We start from the raw sequence: 19,716 nt of genomic DNA, 5'->3' as shown, positions 1-19,716 counted from the left end.
GTAATGGCCTGCAGTCAGCACAAGTGTGATGCATTGGGTCTGATCTTCACCGTGCATCCTCATTTAGTAGCTGCCGAGCCAAAGGGGGAGCATGGGGGAAGGGGTGAAAGACGGCCAGAGACAGACTCAAAGAGTAAATGAAAGGACGAAAGGAAAGGAACCACTTCTCCATCTCTGAGGAATTTCATGGTGGGATTAGTGAAACGACTTCTCACTCACATACGTAAAGGCTTACCATACCAAACAGATACAGGCCATTTCCCCAAGGCGTAGCCCGACATCATACCACAGCAGCAGGTGAAATAATCCCCCATACTGCTGCATTTCAAAGTCTTGACACAGTGCACGTAAGTGCAGCATTTAGCCTGATCCTATGAAGGTAAATATGGTGCAAAACGTGAGAGCTTGTAGAATACAATGTGAGAACTTGCAGAACAAAAAAATTTAACTTGTATGTTAAAATTTGCACTTGTAAAATAAAAATTTGCACTTGTAAAATAAAAATTTGCACTTGTAAAATAAAAATTTGCACTTGTAAAATAAAAATGTGCACTTGTAAAATAAAAATTTGCACTTGTAAAATAAAAATTTGCACTTGTAAAAATTATTCACATTTGAAGTCACAAAAGAAAAAAACATGAGAGCTTGTAAAAAAATCTGAACTTGTAAATTGAAATTTGCACTTGTAGAAAAAATATTCACAAATGTGTAGATTGATATTTGCATGAACACAATGACAGCTGCAAACTTGTAATGCAACATTTACTCATGTACTTTTTTTTTACTCAGGTTGATTTTCCATCACAACCACAACTCAGTGATTACAACCTCTCGAATCTGTCACTGTATGCGCTCTCTCGCATCACCAAGAGGCGAATCTGCGCCTCGACTTTTGCAACACTTGTTGCGATACATTTGGTGCAAAACTAATTTGTACCTGTGGACTTAGGCTGTGGAGCTCTGATCCAACAGAACGGGGAAAGCAGGGTTTCTATCGCCAGATGAGGGACAACTCTGTCCGGCTTATTTAGCTATGTCGCATGGAAGCCTGGTTGAATAGCAAGCTAGCGTTAGCTAACTAACCAACCAGCCTGATTCTAAATAAATACCTTTTAATTATCTTAACACTTTTTAACAGTCAAACTGAAACACTGGCGGTGAGCTCCAGGTCCTGCAGCCGCAGACGGACCGTCACCAGCGGGTATCGGCCAGCGGAGCAAACTTGGCTATTATTGCCAGAAAGCTTCGCTGCCGCCCTCGACCTGCAGTCGGAGCTCAAGGGGGACCCAAGAACCCCGGCCCCGGTAGCAGCTCACCGCTAGTGTTGGTGGAATAGCAAGCTAGCGTTAGCTAACTAACCAGCTTCTAAATAAATACCTTTTAGTTATCTAAACACTTTAACAGTCAAACTGAAACACTGGCGGTGAGCTCCAGGTCCTGCAGCCGCAGACGGACCGTCATCAGCGGGTAACACGTGCCAAGTTCTGCATCCCCGCCAAGACTTCCATCCATAAGGGGAAATAATGATTTTATAAGGCAAAGTAGCTACTGTTTAATTAAAATGTAGGCTATATACATTCCTTTGTCATGTTCATCAATGATGATTATAATTTTACAACGTTTAGAGACATCAATGTTTTATCAGACTATCATTTCCTTGCTACCTGGGTGCAAATCTCGGCAGCAACGAGGGTTAAGAGATGACGATCATTCGGCAAAAATAATTGCCTGCGCGAGGTGGATGTAATTCTGCAGAAGCTATTGTTGCTGCCCACCGCGGGTGCAATGATTGGCAGTGAGGCACAACATCAGCAAAGCAAGCTGTGGTCATGGCCGGGGATGTGCCGATGCTACCGGGTGCGGGGCTCTCCGTGTCCCGCTGGAGCCGACTGCAGGTCGAGGTCGGCAGCGAAGCTTTCTGGCAATAATAGCGATGTTGCTTCGCTGGCCGATACCCGCTGGTGACGGTCCGTCTGCGGCTGCAGGACCTGGAGCTCACCGCCAGTGTTTCAGTTTGACTGTTAAAAGTGTTAAGATAATTAAAAGGTATTTATTTAGAATCAGGCTGGTTGGTTAGTTAGCTAACGCTAGCTTGCTATTCAACCAGGCTTCCATGCGCGCATAGCTAAATAAGCCGGACAGAGTTGTCCCTCATCTGGCGATAGAAACCCTGCTTTCCCCGTTCTGTTGGATCAGAGCTCCACAGCCTAAGTCCACAGGTACAAATTAGTTTTGCACCAAATGTATCGCAACAAGTGTTGCAAAAGTCGAGGCGCAGATTCGCCTCTTGGTGATGCGAGAGAGCGCATACAGTGACAGATTCGAGAGGTTGTAATCACTGAGTTGTGGTTGTGATGGAAAATCAACCTGAGTAAAAAAAAAAGTACATGAGTAAATGTTGCATTACCAGTTTGCAGCTGTCATTGTGTTCATGCAAATATCAATCTACACATTTGTGAATATTTTTTCTACAAGTGCAAATTTCAATTTACAAGTTCAGATTTTTTTACAAGCTCTCATGTTTTTTTTCTTTTTGTGACTTCAAATGTGAATAATTTTTACAAGTGCAAATTTTTATTTTACAAGTGCAAATTTTTATTTTACAAGTGCACATTTTTATTTTACAAGTGCAAATTTTTATTTTACAAGTGCAAATTTTTATTTTACAAGTGCACATTTTTATTTTACAAGTGCAAATTTTAACATACAAGTTAATTTTTTTGTTCTGCAAGTTCTCACATTGTATTCTACAAGCTCTCACGTTTTGCACCATATTTACCTTCATATGATCCTAAGCTTCGCTCAGACACAAGCGCTACAAGAGTTCCTCATCGATTTCAACAGACACAACAAAAAACGAATTTGCTCCACTGCTCGCCTGGCTGGAAGAGGTGCTGCGCTTGCTTAATAAGCCCAAAATCTTTATCACTATCCATCTTCCATCCTGTAAATCTTCACTGCATCTGCAAAAAAAAATCTGTGGTGATATAGCATTGTCGCCCAAGCTGGCAGACCCAGGTCACACACTGGGCCATAAAGCATCACACGCCATCGATTGGTGCTCTCGAAGGGCAGATAACAGTCAGAAAATGGGGTGATAATGCTTGAATGTTGCTGATGGTGGTCAGTCCAAATAGGCCCATTATGCAGCCTCTGTTATATGATACCACCGCCTGCTGTTTCCACTTGAAATGCTTCACAAATTCTTCATCCATTAGAGGAAGTCACACTTTTTAAAATGGGAGTGGCTGTCAGAGATACTTTGTCTCTTTGATAATCTGGTTTTGGATCTCTGTGAATGTTCATGTCCCCACAGTCTAACTTATATTTTACAGTTTCATCGTGAACCTGTAAAATAAAGGTCTCCACTGAGTGTGCTCAGAAAGCTTTTCCAAAACCACAACGGCTTTGTTTATCAGATGGATGTCTTCATTAGATGTATTCGATTTCCTCATCATCAGCATTGCTCTTTCACTCTCTTTTTCTCTAATCTATTTTCCCTCTCCACAGTGCAACAACTCTCTTGTGGACTTGCTGAATATAAATGTTTTCTAGCGTAATATAGATTTTCCCTACATGCTACTTAATGCCTTTCTTCTGTCGGACTTACTCAGAATTACTTCCATTTAAGCCACTGGTCCTGCAGAATCTTTCTTTCTTCTTTGCAGAATAACTTTACTGAGCCAAAGCATTTACCACATTTACACATGGGCGTACATTTCCTCTAACAGATGGGTGGGACAATAAACATTATGGGTCCTATATTGCACCTGGCGCAGCGCAGCGCAAAGCCTGATGCAAGTGTCTTTGCTTTTTTAAGACCATCCAGCGCACATGTCGTTTAAATAGCGAATGCACCTGCATCATGCACCCATCTTTGCGCCAATGGGCGTGCTGGTCTTACAGGGAGGTGTGTTCAGGTGCATCTTGAGGAAGCTGGAAGTGATTGGGCCATTGACCAACAAAAGTCAATAGCGCAGCATTTCATTGTTATTTTAACAGCTCAGTGCACAACCTCGTTCATTTACATCGGATTACAAGTCTGTTCATAGTAGTAGTAGTTTTTTTTAGTAGTAGTTTATTTGAACATGTAAAAATAAAATATATATATATATACATACATACATACATACATACATATATATATATATATATATAATTAAAATGACAGATAAATAAGGACATGTACTTCTCAGCACAATCTACTAAAATTATTATAAGTAATTCAAATAAGAAATTCCCATGTTCAAAAAGACGTAGGAAGAAGTTCATAAACAAACTTTTCTAGTCCTACCTCCTTTCTGTATTTTTATCCTTTAGTTACATACAAAACAATTTAACACAATTCTTCTTTACATACACATACACCGTATATCTACCTACCTACAGCTCACATATACCCATGCATACACAGGCACAGATGCATACATACATGCATACACACACATTTACATTTTTTTTCCCCCTCTCTTTCTTTTCCATCTATCTTCTTCCTTTCTGTCTATCTATAGTAAATCAAATAATAACACATCCATACTAGACTTAGTATATAGGTCCAGGAACCTAACAGTCAGTATACAATACTATCACCTTGAGTCCTTTTCGTATCCATTCAATATATTGATTTTAAATAATTCGTGGAGCAACAGTGAACAGATTGACCTTTTTACACATAACTCTATACTTCTTATGTTGGCTGCTCTCATTTGCATGTGGACATCCATTACCTAGACCGCAGATTGATCTTGTATGGCTCATTAATAAATATTTTTTTTATCCAGAATATACAGAATATTCACACTAGTTCAAAATTAGTCAGTTGAAAAAAAATTGAAAATAGCTAAGCTATGCAACAGCCACCATGAAATACAATACTACATGTAGGCAAGGCAAGGCAGCTTTATTTGTATAGCACATTTCAGCAACAGGGAAATTCAAAGTGCTTTACATAAAAACGATTAAAAACATTAAAAACAGATAAAATACGAGAATAAAAGTTACAGTGCAGTATAAGGACGATTATTTAAAGAAAGGCAACATCAAAAAGATAGGTCTTCAGCCTTGATTTAACAACTCTACTCCCCAACACTGCCCCAAATCTAAAGTCTAATGCGTAGCTATTGAGCCTGCCTACATAGGTCACCATAGTTGTTTAGAGAGCACTTTTCAACCGTATTACTGTTCACGTGTTTTGCTTAGTACATGTCTTGGTCATACAAAAAAAGGGGTTCATTTAAGGGATTTGTTAAAATCAAAATTCATTGTTATCAGATGTTCCAACTCTGAAAAACGTAAAGCATGTGGATGTTTCTTTTGAGCTATAGACAAGATTCTAGGTTTTAACCACACACATGCACACTTTGGTTGCGCGCGTGCACACACACACACACACACACACACACACACACACACACACACACACACACACACACACACACACACACACACACACACACACACACACACACACACCCCAACTCCACCTAAGCTGACTATAAAACCTTTGATTCTCAGTAAAAAGAATGTGCAGTAAAGTTGCAAAGGCTGGTTTCAAATTTCACTCCATGCAGCACTGAGAAGCTGCAACACAATTAGGTGTTCACGTGTTAATGCAGAACTAGTAAAGTACTTTAAGTCCTGGGTTGCTGTGCCTGGAATTGCTGGCTCCCATTCTTTATTGGAAATGCTTCACTTGTTGCTGCGGTTACCTCGCTGGGCTCTCCGACCATATTAGCCTGCTGCTCCCTCTGCTCCCTGACCGCTATGGTTTGCAACTTTCACCCCACAAAGAAACACTGGCACATTCAGTCCAGACTTCTGCTTTACTGCAAAAAACATTCCCCTTGCTGTTTTATTACTTATATAAGTTAGATATTAGCATACAGACTGCAGTCCTTTTTCAATGCAGGATCACAAAAGGCTATGTAAGTGTAGTTTTGCATTGCCAGACCTATTTCCACAGCGCTGCAAAGTACAGAAAGTGAAACAATCCACTGCATTGATATTGCCCCTGGGGGCTCTTTAGCTCTCACTTTTGAAATGCTTTCTCAGCATTACTGGAGGCATTTTTGTCTGAGGAAGGGCCACATTTGCTAAGTCATCATCCAGTGTAATATAATGGCACAGTGTGACGCCAAATTGAAAAGAAATAATCAGCTAGGTGGGACACCAGGACATAATACCCTGATAGATTGATGAAAGTGTCATTATTCATTTCATTCACTCCCTCTTCTGTCTCTCTTTCTGTTTCTATCACCACAGGTCAGGAGTGGCCATGCCATTTGGCTGTTTAACAATTGGGGAAAAGAAGGATTATAGCAATCCTTCGGACGTGACAGATAAATATGACCTGGGTCAGATTGTTAAATCGTGAGTATCTCAACAGCTTCTTGACTTTTGAAAGATGCATCATCGCTTGTGAACCTTACATGCCATAAAATGATTCTTTTCAGGGAGGAGTTCTGTGAGATATTCAGGGCCAAGGACAAAACTACAATGAAAATGTATACATGCAAAAAGTTCCTGAAAAAGGACGGAAGGAAAGTCCGCAAGGCCGCGAAAAATGAGATTGTCATCTTAAAGATGTAAGTTATTCATTGTGATTAATGTTTTCTGGAGTCAAAAATTCTGTGTTAAATTGTGCATTAGTGATGAGACTGTCAATTCCCTTGCTTTTTTGTTTTTCCCTATTTCATCTTCTTAAATACTAATTTCACAGACAAAACAACTTTTGAAAAGAAAAACAAAAGAGAAAACGTTTGATGCTTACTTTAATAAGAAAAGTCAAGTGAACCTCATTTTGCTGAGTGATCACACACAGCCACTGTTTCTAAAAACCTGTGATGAGCTAACTTTCAGGTAAAACCCACATTAGCATAACCTGGGCCTTATCAAACAATTTCTCGCTGACAGCAGGCGAAGTAGTGGAGCAAGATTTACTTATAAGAAGCCTTATAAGCCTCTAAACATGAATTCATGTTCCTCTGAAAATTACACTTCAGACACCTCAATAGCAGGGATGTGCACTGCTCCTGTTTTTTATCGTCTAATCATCAGTGGGGGGTTTGAGTGGAAATTCAAATAGGATGACATTGTCAAAGGCTGGGAATAATTGATGGCAAACAGTAAATGCAGTCTTGAATATAAAATGTTTGTATATAGCCATTAAATAAGAAAAGAGGTGCTTATTCAAGTATTCATCTTCGTACATATGTGTATTGTTATTTCTTGCTGTACTCCTGCAGTCATTGTACCGGCAATTTGGTTCCTTCTCAGTCAAGAGTTTTTGATATTGTTAATACCAGTGGTCCCCCTCCAGTCAAAAATCTGTTTTGCTTGTTGTTCTTGGATGTTGTGCAGAGTTTGACACAACAAGGCTGTTTTCATATTCATCTGCTGAGGGGGAAACGTTTCTCTGAGCTCTATTTAAATCTGAATTTAATGCATATACACTACCGGTCAAAAGTTTGGGGTCACTTAGAAATTTCCATTACAGAAAAGAAAGGCGTTCTCTTGTTGATCTTTAATGCAATATCTACATTGCCCATTATCAGCAACCATTCATCCACTGTTTGAAAGGCACATTCTGTATCTGATATCATTTTAAAAGGCTAACTGAGAAAACATTGGAGAACCCGTTTGCAATGTAAGCACATAATGTCATCTGAAAACTGCTGCCTTGGTTAAAAAAACTTTATTCTATTCAATTCTGTCTATAATGGAGTGGAATGGAAATTTCTAAGTGACCCCAAACTTTTGACCGGTAGTGTATATATTCATAGATTATAGATTCATAGATTTTAAGATTTTTTAATGAGGTAATTGAAATTTTTTGTGGAAAAAACATGAGGCAAATTATTTATGTATTTAAAAATGTCTGTAGGGGATCTGTAATTGTGTGCAAAATTTTTTTTAATATTGGCAATACCTCAGTTAACAGACCAATCCTATGGAAGGAAAGACAAAAGAGTGTGTTGGCAAATGGCCGCAGTGCAGTCACACTTTATGTAATTACAACAGGTGGTTGCAGATAATATCCCCTGATTGGTTGTAGAGCTTGGTTGTACCATATCATTGTTAGTGTTGTAATGTAACAAAGTACAAATACTGTATTTAAGTATCTGTACTTTACTACGTTATTTCCTGAGAACCAAGGAAAATAAGTTTTTTCCTAATCATATTTTTTGTGATTCCATACCTGTTTAAGGTTAAAAAAAAACATCCTACAATTTAAATTTTTTGATTTTTATTTATTTACAGCATGTCCACTATAGTGGACAACAGGATCATTTGAGTACAAAAACAGACACATTTGGTAGATGTGGAGTCATTATTTAAATGAAGATAGTCCTGATGTCCACTATGATTGACATGAAATTCCCAAAATGGCAAATTTTTCAAAAGATACATAATGTAGTTGCTATCAGAACTCAATATATGATTCCTAACACCTTAATGAACAAGAAAATATATGATTATCATAGTAACAAAACCATAGACAAACAATATTTGACTCATCTCTTATCTTTCCATAAAATGTGCTTGTTCCTATGCCGTCCATTTTGGATTGAAAGATAGAGGCGGTTCCCGGCCTCCCAGCCAATCAAATAACATATCACTGAAAAGCCCAGGATGTCCTCTGTACAGTACAGCAGGAATTAAGAGACTTGCACAAAAGATTCCAAGGAGAGGAATGAAACTCAAATGTCCACTACAGTGGACATAAGTCAATGGGCTGGGTCTCAGGAGGATATTACAGGCAGCGACACAACTCTGTAGCCTTAAATATTGTTCCCTTGTGGGCCAATTTCACTATTACGTTTCCGAGCTGGTGCTGTGGTTGTCAAAGGCACAGTCAGCTGCTCAGCACCATGCTTCTTCATGGTTGTTTTTATGCCCATATGCACTTGATTACACACACATTATTTATGAACATTAAAGTACTCATATTATACTAATTTCAGGTTCATAATTGTATTTAGAGGTTGTACCAGAATAAAACCTATTCTGGTATTAAACCATGTAAACCACATGGTTTAATTTTCAAAAAACACCATATTTTTGTTGTACTGCACATTGCTGCAGCTCCTCTTTTCACCCTGTGTGTTCAGCTCTCTGTTTTAGCTACAGAGTGAGACATCTCACTTCTGTTCCATCTTTGTTGGGAGTCGCACATGCGCAGTAGCTAGGTAAGCACTGCTAGCTTGTCAGTTGCAGAGTATGAGGGCGTGCCATGCTAGCAGCTAGGCGAGCATTATAACGTGTGTTACAAAGTGACGCACATTCGACACGGAAGTAAAGGCTGGACTACAATAGAGCTGTTTGGAGCAGTTTGTGAACAGTGTTTTCTGTTGGAGATGTTAAGTCCCTTTGGGTGGACTTTGGGCTTTTTCACTTTGTAAACCTATAACATGCACAAAAAAGATATATAACACAATAAAGGAAAGGGGGAAAGCCAAAAAGCATAATATGAGCACTTTAAAGCAGGTCTTTACATTATTCCTCCAACTTAATGACTGATGCAGACATCATCTCCTATGTGATTGCTGACATCACTCTCTCACTCTCTTTGTGTTCCTCTCTCTGTTTTGTGCTTTGTGACGCATCTCCTCAGGGTGAAGCATCCCAACATTCTCCAACTGGTGGACGTCTTCGAGACCAAAAAAGAGTACTTCCTCTTCCTTGAACTGTGAGTGCAGATGTCTGATGAGCAGGGGGAAAACGCTCTCTGCATGTCTTTGTGGTAGCTCGGGCCTGCTGTACTGTACTGCATGTGTTGATTATACAGTACACTCGTGGGGAATGAGCTGTTGTAGCCTGAGGCCCTGAACGTAGATATGAGAACAGCGCTGAACTCCACTCATTTGGTATTCAGATATGGATGCTTGCTAGCTGCTCTATTCTCATCAGCATGTGTTCTTGGGGAATTTTGATGCATTTCCATGGATATTCTAAATGCACGATACTCATCTCGTCCTTCGGGGACACTACATTTGCGAGTTTAGGAATTCTGGTTGGAAAGAAAATGATCAAACACAAAAGAAACATCTATGGGGAAATGATTAAAACCATTTCCCCTTTAACAGGTGGGTGTTGTGTAATTTTGTCAAAAACAGTTATTCTTGGAAAAATCTATTAACATTTCACTATAAATACACAATGTAGGTGGTTTCTATATTTCTATCTGTATTTAGTTTCTATAAATAGCTGACAATAGAGATTAGATGGACACATGGGAAGAGAATGGCTGATGACAGAAAGGTTACCAGTCAGATTTAAAATGATAACGTTGCAGTTACACCAGGGTTTCCCGCAGCACTTTGCAGTTAAAGGCGACGCCCTAAAACAAGTTCATACTGCCGCGCCTTAACTTCATCTGTCCAGCCTTGAGCGTGAAGCGCATGAAACATATTACGCCGACCTACACACACACACACACACACACACACACACACACACACACACACACACACACACGCGCGTGCAGAGGTGCGGGCAAACTACGTCGACTCTGCAGTTTTGTTGAAGTCACAGTGAGTCACGACAATGCCGATAAAGCGGTTTCATGTGTGGTTACAGTTTTTAAAAACTTCACGCAGACAGCGTTTTGCTGCGATATGATATTAATGGAGAGGCGAAAGCGGTCGCTGTTGACGTTACACTTCCTCTGAGACAAGCAGGCTGTTCTGACGGCAAACCCCACCCTACCACCTTAACTAACACATTTTCTGTGGGATACCCTGTACACGGTGCAAATCTTCCAATGCTGAGAAAAAAAATCACATTCATTACTTTCAACAACCAATGTGTAATGCATGTGGCCGGGTTGGTCAGTGGTAGAGCAGGCGCACATATACTCAGAGGTTTATGCCTCGACGCAGAGGTCAAATCCGACCTGTGACACTTTCCTGCATGTCTTCCCTCCCTTTCTCACCTAGCTGTCCTGTCAAAAATTAAAGGTGGAAAAGCTAAAAAAAAAAGATCTTAAAAAAAAACAACCATGTAACGCATTACGGGCCTTTCTTTTCCCACAGTGCAACAGGCAGAGAGGTATTTGACTGGATCCTGGACCAAGGCTACTACTCAGAGCGAGACACCAGCAACGTGGTGCGCCAGGTGCTGGAGGCTGTCGCCTACCTCCACTCCCTGCATATCGTTCACAGAAACCTCAAGGTAACACGCTACGTAGTGCAGGACTTGTAGGCCGAAGTAAAAAAGACGCCGATACTGTGGAGGCATCACACTGTTAACCCAAGCAATACAACTGGAATCCATGTAAATTATTTCACTTTTACCAAAAACAATGTCCAGATATATCTGTAGAATCACTTATATGTTGAAAATATAGTGATCAAATGTTATTGAAATAAAGCTGCAAATCTGCAAATCTTTTAAATTTAGTCCAGTAATTTATTCTATGTACTAGCTACATGTCTTTTTTTTTTTTTACCTGCAAACCATCTAAACCCCTCTGTGATGTTCTGTGCTGTTATAAGCTGCTCTAACAATAAATCCCAACTTTTGAAAACAAACAAACAGACACTAGTATCCACAAGCGTCTGCTCCATCAAATTCATTTCACTTTAATTCAACCAAGCGACCTGCCAGGACATGGGCCTGAGGGTCTAGATCAGCAGAGCAATGCTGGTGTCACGCCGTGATCGAACAGCTTTTTCAATTTCATGTCTTTTACATTTTTATTAAACAATGTGCTTCATCTGATTATAATGCAAGACATTATGGACTGCAGGTTTGATAATTTAAGATCATGAACTAGCAGATGATGTCTGCCATGGATCACACAGCACTATTTAGTAAATTTCGGACAGAAGCACTACGTTAATGTTATTTTTAGCCATGATCTATCTGAACTCATTTTAATTTAATAAATAAGTTTTCAATTATTAGATGGATTGCCATGAAATCTTATATATATATATATATCATTAATATCTATATATATATATATATATATATATATATATACAGTACAGGCCAAAGTTTGGACACACCTTCTCATTCAATGCGTTTCCTTTTTATTTTCATGACATTATTTACAATGTGAATATCATTTCTCAGAATTATGTACTTAACAAAAATTAGTGAAATAACTGAAAACATGTCTTTATATTTTAGATTCTTCAAAGTAGCCAACCTTTGCTTTTTATTAATAAGGGAAAAAATTCCACTAATTAACCCTGACAAAGCACACCTGTGAAGGTAAAACCATTTCAGGTGACTACCTCATGAAGCTCATTGAGAGAACACCAAGGGTTTGCAGAGTTATCAAAAAAGCAAAGGGTGGCTACTTTGAAGAATCTAAAAAAAAAAGATATATTTCAGTTATTTCACACTTTTTTGTTAAGTACATAATTCCATATGTGTTCATTCATAGTTTTGATGCCTTCAGTGAGAATCTACAATGTAAATAGTCAAAAATAAAGGAAACACATTGAATGAGAAGGGGTGTCCAAACTTTTGGCCTCTACTGTATATATAGGAAACACAGAAACTCAAGTGAAGATAGTTACCTCTTCTGAAGAGTCCATCATGTTTTTTTTTAATCCTCCGTGTCCTCCTTGGCTACGTAGCAACTGTGTGGAGGAGGGGTGGTGGTGACGCACAAACACGGAAGGTTTGTGTCATGTTCAACACGGTCGGTCTGGGAAGAACAGGTTGGACTCTCCAAACATCTGTATGATTCTTCATGGACAGACCACAGGGAGTCAAACAGTCTTAAATATGCTGGGAAAAGAAGAAGCATTTTATTGCAGAGTGTGGAAAAAACATGAGAGATTTTTTTGTCAAAGCTAAAAAAACGGCTTCATGGAAAGAGTGTTCTTAACAGTGTTACAGGCAGACAGTCATTTTGATTTGGAGATAAACGACAGTCACTGATGCTTTAGTTTGTCGTATACAGAATCAAGACGACAAACGAGAAATAGAAGAGAAGGCGGTTGCGTCATTACTATTCTTAGCAAAAGCTGGATTAGCTTCTCCACCTTGATACCTTTTAAATCTTAAATCAGCTTAAATAAAATCAATGCATTTCTTAAGTGGAAATGTGTCAAACTTGGTTGAGGCATTTAGCTTTAGTCCAGTCATAAAAAAATCCCAAAATGAAACTGTCTCCAATTTTTTTCCTTTCCTCTGCACAGGATTATTTATCTTTTAGATGTTTTCAGTATTCGTATTATATTTCTGTTTGAAAATCTCCCAACTGATATTCGACCTCTTAAACGTTCACTAGATGCTTAACTATGAAAATGAAAGAACTTAATAATGAATATTACGTTTAAGTGTTGTCATTGTAATATGCAATTCCTTTGTAGTTGGAGAACTTGGTTTACTACAATCGCCTGAAGCACTCTAAAATAGTCATCAGTGACTTCCATCTTGCCAAGCTGGAGAACGGACTAATCAAAGACCCCTGTGGGACACCAGAGTACCTGGGTGAGTATATATGTTTACCAAGTAACAAATAAGAGATTGTAGAGTATGCAATGTGGCAGCCTTTTGTGGCTTTCAAACTTTAAACATTTTTTTTGCTGATGTTTCTCATCTCTTGTGCAGCTCCAGAGGTGGTTGGCAGACAGCGATATGGCAGGCCCGTGGACTGCTGGGCAACAGGTGTCATCATGTACATACTGTAAGTTGTGACATTAAAGATAAAGAGAGAAGATTATTATTCTTAATAGGGATTATTTTTCTAAAGCTCTAAACCTTATTTAAAGTCTCCGGGTGGCTGCAGACTGGATATTGGTAAAGATGATGCATTACATGGTATTATACATCAGGCCTTGTTAAAATATGGAATGTAGAGGTTTTTTGACTCCTGATGCTATTTTATTTCTTTGCTAACTCAGGCTGTCAGGCAACCCTCCTTTCTACGATGAAACCGACGACGATGATTTTGAAAATCATGACAAGAACCTGTTCCGAAAGATCCTGGCAGGCGATTATGAGTTTGACTCTCCGTACTGGGATGAAATCTCAGATTCAGGTACTTTCTACTTTCTAACGCTGTGAAGGAACACCAATGACAGCTCGCTGGGTAAACATTTCAAATTCAAAACAGTTTCTCCTTTCTAACCCATAGAGTAGCCAAACACATGTCCTCAGGAGAACAACTCCCCGTTTTTTTGTTAAGTTTCTTCTGTGTGATTTTTCTCTGACAGCCAAGAGTCTGGTTGCTCTTCTGATGGAGGTGGATCAAGACCAGAGACTGACAGCCCAGGAGGCTATAAACCATGAATGGTAAGCAGCAGAGCTTAGATATATCGTGCAGACCATTTGAACCAGAGCAGTGTGATCAGAAGAGCTACAAGAGCAGACTTTCTTTCTTGTTTGATGTGTCCCTTAAAATCACATTGAGAAATGTCATAGTTTACTTTAAAAGGCTCATCACTCTCCTTAATAAGTGCTCATTAATTCATTTCATTAATTTATTAATATTGATGGTTTACTTAAAATAAACCAAAGCTGCTTGTCACATAAGCAGTGTGGTTCTAGAGATAGCAATGTAATATCGGATGGATTGGCACAAAATTTAGCACAGAGATTCATTGTTTCCCAGACATTGTATTCTACTGACCAGCAGGTTGACATGTACTGATTACTATTGAAATGTCCTGATGAATATTGCATGAATTTCCATTATATTTGGTACAGAGATTCATGTTCCCGACAGGGTATTTGCAATAACTGAAATGATTTATTGAAAATTATCTCTTGACTTTTTACCTAGTGCCATCATCAGGTCAACATTTCACTTAGTCCGATACTTTGATTTATGGCCAAAGATAAAAACAAACAAACAACAACCATAAAATTCATACAATCAGTGTTTAGTGCTTACGTTCACATCTTAGAATGCCAACACACTTAAACCTGGAATAACGTGTTTTTGTAGCCACTTGGGGGGCAGTGGAAACATTGAAATTACCAGAGGATGTCTTTGTCATGACAACTTGACATAATGTCATCCTGTTTACTGTTAAGTTTTCTTAATAAGGACACTCCAAAGAAATTTTATGTCAAGTTGTCATGAGAAATACATCCCAAACAAATTTAATGTCAACTTGTCATGACCAAGACAACTTCTGGTAATGTCAACTTTGATTAATGTCAAGTTATCATAATCAAGACAACCCAAACAATGTCAACTTGTCATGACGAAAACCAAATGACACTTAATGACAGAAGTCATAAACGTTTATGACTTGTTTATAACGTTTATGACACGTTCATGACAGTGTCATGTCATAGTTATGACAGTGTCATGTCACGATTATGTCTAGACCTTCAAGTAAAGTGTTGCCATTTCTTTTCATGATGCCATCACAAACTGCCGCGAGACTGGGTTGCGTATTAATCCCTTTCTCAGTTCGACTGTTGGCCCTGCTTAGATGTGTCTGACAGAGGCACTATACATTTTGAGCGCAAATCAATTGTCACAGGGACAAAAACTAGGAGAAAATGGTCCAACCAAGCTTAAAAAAACAGAATAATCCTTAAAGGTAAAACAGTTCCTGCTAAAATTTGCCAGTCAATAAAATGAACATAATGTGTGCTGCAGCCTGTGGCATGCAAAGATAAGGGAAGCATGAAGCTCTGTTGTGAAACTGTGCTTTTCCCATTTTCTACAACAGGATCTCTGGCGGTGCAGCTTCAGATAAGAACATCAAGGAAAATGTGTGTGCACAAATAGAGAAGAACTTTGCCAGAGCTAAATGGAAGGTAAGCCCTCCTGCTCGCTCTTCCAGGAAGGTCTTCTCGTTGATGTTCTCTGAGCAAGTTTTCAGGTTACAGCGCCTATTTGAGTTCAGTTTGTTGTCCCCTCCTTCTACAGAAAGCTGTGCGAGTCACCACCATCATGAAGAGACTGCGAGCCCCCGAGCAGAGTGACTCGAGGGCAACCAGCCCTGCAGCCGGTGCCCCAGCAGACGCCGCGGCTCCCCAGGCTGCCACCGACCCCACTGCACCCTCATCTGACACAACACCTGAGGGAGCGCCCGCTGCCGTCACAGAGCTCCCTGCTGGAGCGGAGATAAGTCAACCGGCGCCAGAGGCTACAGCCGGGGTGGCTACAGCCGGGGTGGCAGCCTCAGCCGGGGTGGCAGCCTCAGCCGAGGCGCCACAAGAACCGAGCCCAGCGCCGCAGGAGGCCGAGCCCACATCGCGTTGTAATGGAGAAGCTTCGGCTGCTCTTCACGCAGCCACTGATGCCGGGGACGAGCAGGGTTAGACCCCCCCACCCCCCCTTCCTGCGTGACCTCTGCAGTCCCCACCAACTCCTGCACACTGTACATTACCTGCTAGCATGGTGACACAGACTCTGCTTCTCTCTCACTTGCAGCATTAGTATCATCTCATGGAGGCTGTGTGCTACCTTTCCCGAGTGCTGCGCTGCATTGGCTTTCTTTCTACATTTATTGTGTCTTTTTTCACTGACCCTCCGGTGTTTTATGTCAGGTTATATAAACCATCTTTCTCCGCACATTTGAGTTTAAGGGGCAAAAAACAGATTTACTGTCGAGCTGTGGCTTGCAGCTAAAGTCTTCTTTCTTATTGTTCTCTTAGCGATAAGAGAATATAGGAAGACATAATTGTGCTGAAAACGGCTTTGATTCCTTTTTAATGAGCCAACTTGGGAAACTTCCCTCTGCCAGTCTTGCAATTACAGTATTTGTTCTTAGAATCAGTGGAAAGTTTTGCTTCTGAAATGTTGACCTTGTACCGTGATACTCAGTAAGTGCTGGTCCTCACACATGAAGAAGATCACATATTCCTGTCACAGGGAAAATATGCTTATCTTTCTTATTTGTTCAAGTCTACACTAACCAGTTATTGTACGTTAAACAATGCTGAGATTGGTGACTGGGAGTTATTATGCCCAGTACTGTATTTTGAAGTAGGCAGCTTCACACATAAGCACACACACAAACACTATGTTCCTTTGCTTACTTCCTGCTCAGGAAAGAACCTAATAGCTGTAAGTGTAAAGATTCTGTATATAGAGACCTTTGTAGAAGTAGCCAAAACAGCATGCGTTCTCACTTTTTGCTGTTCGTTTTACATTTACAGCCACTTGGTGGATAAGGATGTGCTACTGCCAAACTTCATCTTAATGCAGTAAACAGCACCCTCGTCTCTTGCCACAAGCCATGCCGAGGCTAATGTTTTTTTTCAAAAGCACTATACATTATGCTGTCTATTACCACTGTTCATTTAGCACCCCTGCTGTCAATGTAAGTCATATGAAAAAAAACTAAAAAACAGTCTTCATTACATAGCAGTTCTATGCATCCAAATTAATTTGTAGCTTTTCATTTTTAGAAACTCCATGACATGATTTATTCATCACGTGACAATAACTGTTTTTTTCTTGGTCTACTTGTATCTACTTTGATTTAATCATGTCCTTCGTCTTCGGTTATTGACTCAAAATGTCACATATGTCTTATTATTTGGTTGTAACTGTAAAACAAAATGTGCATTAACTGACCACATGCGGCGTTTTAGGGAGAGATTAATCGTTTTGACTTTGTGGTAACTAGGGTCACCTTCACCAACTCAGCTTTGTTGACCTATATACATATATATATATTATATGAAGCATATGTTTGACATTTCTGAACTTATTGTGTATTTATTTGGATTTTGTTATTGCCATATTTCTTTTTGTTGTTGTTTTTTTGACTCTTTCAGTCATGTGTTGATTCCATAGATGTTTCTCCTTATACTTGATAAACAGTAATAACAATCTTTCCTTTCTTGTCACTGGTCCCCTCGAGTATTAATAATGAGCTACAGAAAAAGTTCTCTGTAATCACTCTAGAGGAAATTGAGCAATATTTGAACGGCTGCAGAAACTGTGATTCCTGGTGTCCTTTCGATACAGTCGATGTACCTGTAAGTGGAAGTCTATAGTCCTTGCCAGCTGTCAAGCCCATCAGGGCCACTTAAGTAACACATGGCTGCAGTCAGATAAAGTGTGTGTGTGTGTGTGTGTGTGTGTGTGTGTGTGTGTGTGTGTGTGTGTGTGTGTGTGTGTGTGTGTGTGTGTGTGTGTGTGTGTGTGTGTGTGTGTGTGTGGGGGATTTCCATGGGCTAACCAAACAGAACTATGGGTTTTCATTAAAACAGCAGCCACATTGTCAATACTATTGTTAGATGATATAATTAGAGTATAATATGTTATGGCTCGTTCACAGCCACTTTGTCCGACTCGACCCAATCTGTTGTTAAGTGTGAACACCTGTGAATTTATAAGAAAATGTGCATTTCAGATTTAAAAAAAAAGGGGGCTCTGGAGAAAATGTATCACCTTTATAATCCGTAGAATCTCAAGTTTGACTTTGTTTTTGCAGTCTTTTTATTTATACATGTACTGTATCTCCTTTTAATTTGTGCTAAGGTAGATGGGTAGACACACTAATCATTATGATTATACCACTATATCATTTCTTACATTGTTTAAGATAAATATTTAGATTTTAACGAGAGGCTTAAAGAAGAATATCAGAGATTTTTATGTGAATTGATTATTTCATGTAGTCCGTTCTCTTTGTTTAGATGGCAAATAAATACTGTTTGAACACTGTTACACAGTTTAAAGCAAGCTTTTTCCCCCAATACATTTCTTACTGTATTTAGTATTCCATGTCTGTTCATTTTACCATGCACTTACAGGCATATTTGTAGATGTGATGTTTGCCAGGACCAGTGGTCACATGTAGGTCCTGTCTTGCATTTGTGAGCTCTGTACTGTACTCCTTGATTGAGTTGATGACTTTGATGGTAATAAAAATTATAATTCACCTGTTTATTCATCTGTAATCCTCATAATTTCTTTTCTTAGTAGACAGAGAGTGAATAGCACTGCAGATCTGCAGGATTATTTAGAGAAAATGTGGGAAACAGCCTGCGTCATCACACTCTGCTTTCCCACTAACCCAGAGGAGAGCATCTGTTTTACGCGCTCTCAATTAGCAGAAGCCATCCTGGTGGGGTGTGAACTCGTGTTCGAAAAATCCCAGCAGGGCCATTTGGTGACACTTTCCAAGATACTTGAATTGCATCTTGTTGGAATAATGATGCACAGAGCTCACTCTCTAAGCCCTCTGGGTTTTCAATAGGCTTCCTCTTGGGAGATTTTCTCTTTTCCATGCCCATTGTACAATGGTATGCAGCCATCCATACACTCATCTGGACTCAGGAGGATACTCTGTGTCGTTGGATGACTTCATTAAGAATGGTAGGATGGGAGAAGTGTCAGTTTCCTGTTTCTCTCAACCAGCAATCTAGAGATGAAAGGCTACTGATCAGAGTCTGTCCTTGCCGAGAGGAACAGAGTGTTTTACAAAATATTACATCCTCCTGGCAAAACCAAACGTGTGTACTAACTAAGTTAATAGCTAAGATAGCTACCGCACATTGTGGTAGGAGTAACGTAGTTGCAATCGATATATAGTACTTGAGCGACAGCAAGCAAGAATGATTCTACTTACACAACTCATCGGTAGTGTTTCCATTCACTTCGATTGATGTGTCGGGCTTTTTTATGGAACTCGATGACAATATTTCAAGCAAAGAATTATGATAGTGATGAATGGGATGGGATGTGTAGCATTGATTTATTGGCATATAGAGGTTAAAAAGCAATCAATCACAACAACTCCCCTTAGATTTTACTGTCTCAGCTCTCTCAATGCC

The 19,716-nt window shown here is 39.6% G+C and overlaps 1 protein-coding gene across 1 annotated transcript in view; it reads left to right on the top strand.

Moving 5' to 3' along the window:
- The window catches only part of LOC120558193 (caM kinase-like vesicle-associated protein), a 48,643-nt gene extending 29,814 nt beyond the window's left edge, over positions 1-18,829 (top strand). Inside the window, exons 2-11 of the mRNA XM_039799132.1 lie at positions 6,262-6,369; positions 6,453-6,584; positions 9,614-9,688; positions 11,034-11,172; positions 13,332-13,452; positions 13,573-13,648; positions 13,866-14,002; positions 14,178-14,256; positions 15,651-15,738; positions 15,851-18,829. Of these exons, the coding sequence (XP_039655066.1) occupies positions 6,275-6,369; positions 6,453-6,584; positions 9,614-9,688; positions 11,034-11,172; positions 13,332-13,452; positions 13,573-13,648; positions 13,866-14,002; positions 14,178-14,256; positions 15,651-15,738; positions 15,851-16,246 (1,338 nt within the window). The 5' untranslated portion in view covers positions 6,262-6,274 and the 3' untranslated portion in view covers positions 16,247-18,829. The remainder of the gene's footprint in view (positions 1-6,261; positions 6,370-6,452; positions 6,585-9,613; positions 9,689-11,033; positions 11,173-13,331; positions 13,453-13,572; positions 13,649-13,865; positions 14,003-14,177; positions 14,257-15,650; positions 15,739-15,850) is intronic.
- Positions 18,830-19,716: the final 887 nt, after the last annotated feature.

This window comes from Perca fluviatilis, chromosome 4, assembly GCF_010015445.1.
Source record: "Perca fluviatilis chromosome 4, GENO_Pfluv_1.0, whole genome shotgun sequence".
NCBI classification, from domain to species: domain Eukaryota; kingdom Metazoa; phylum Chordata; class Actinopteri; order Perciformes; family Percidae; genus Perca; species Perca fluviatilis.
The sequence above is the reverse complement of the archived record's forward strand: the minus strand, read 5'-3'. Positions and strand labels throughout refer to the sequence as shown.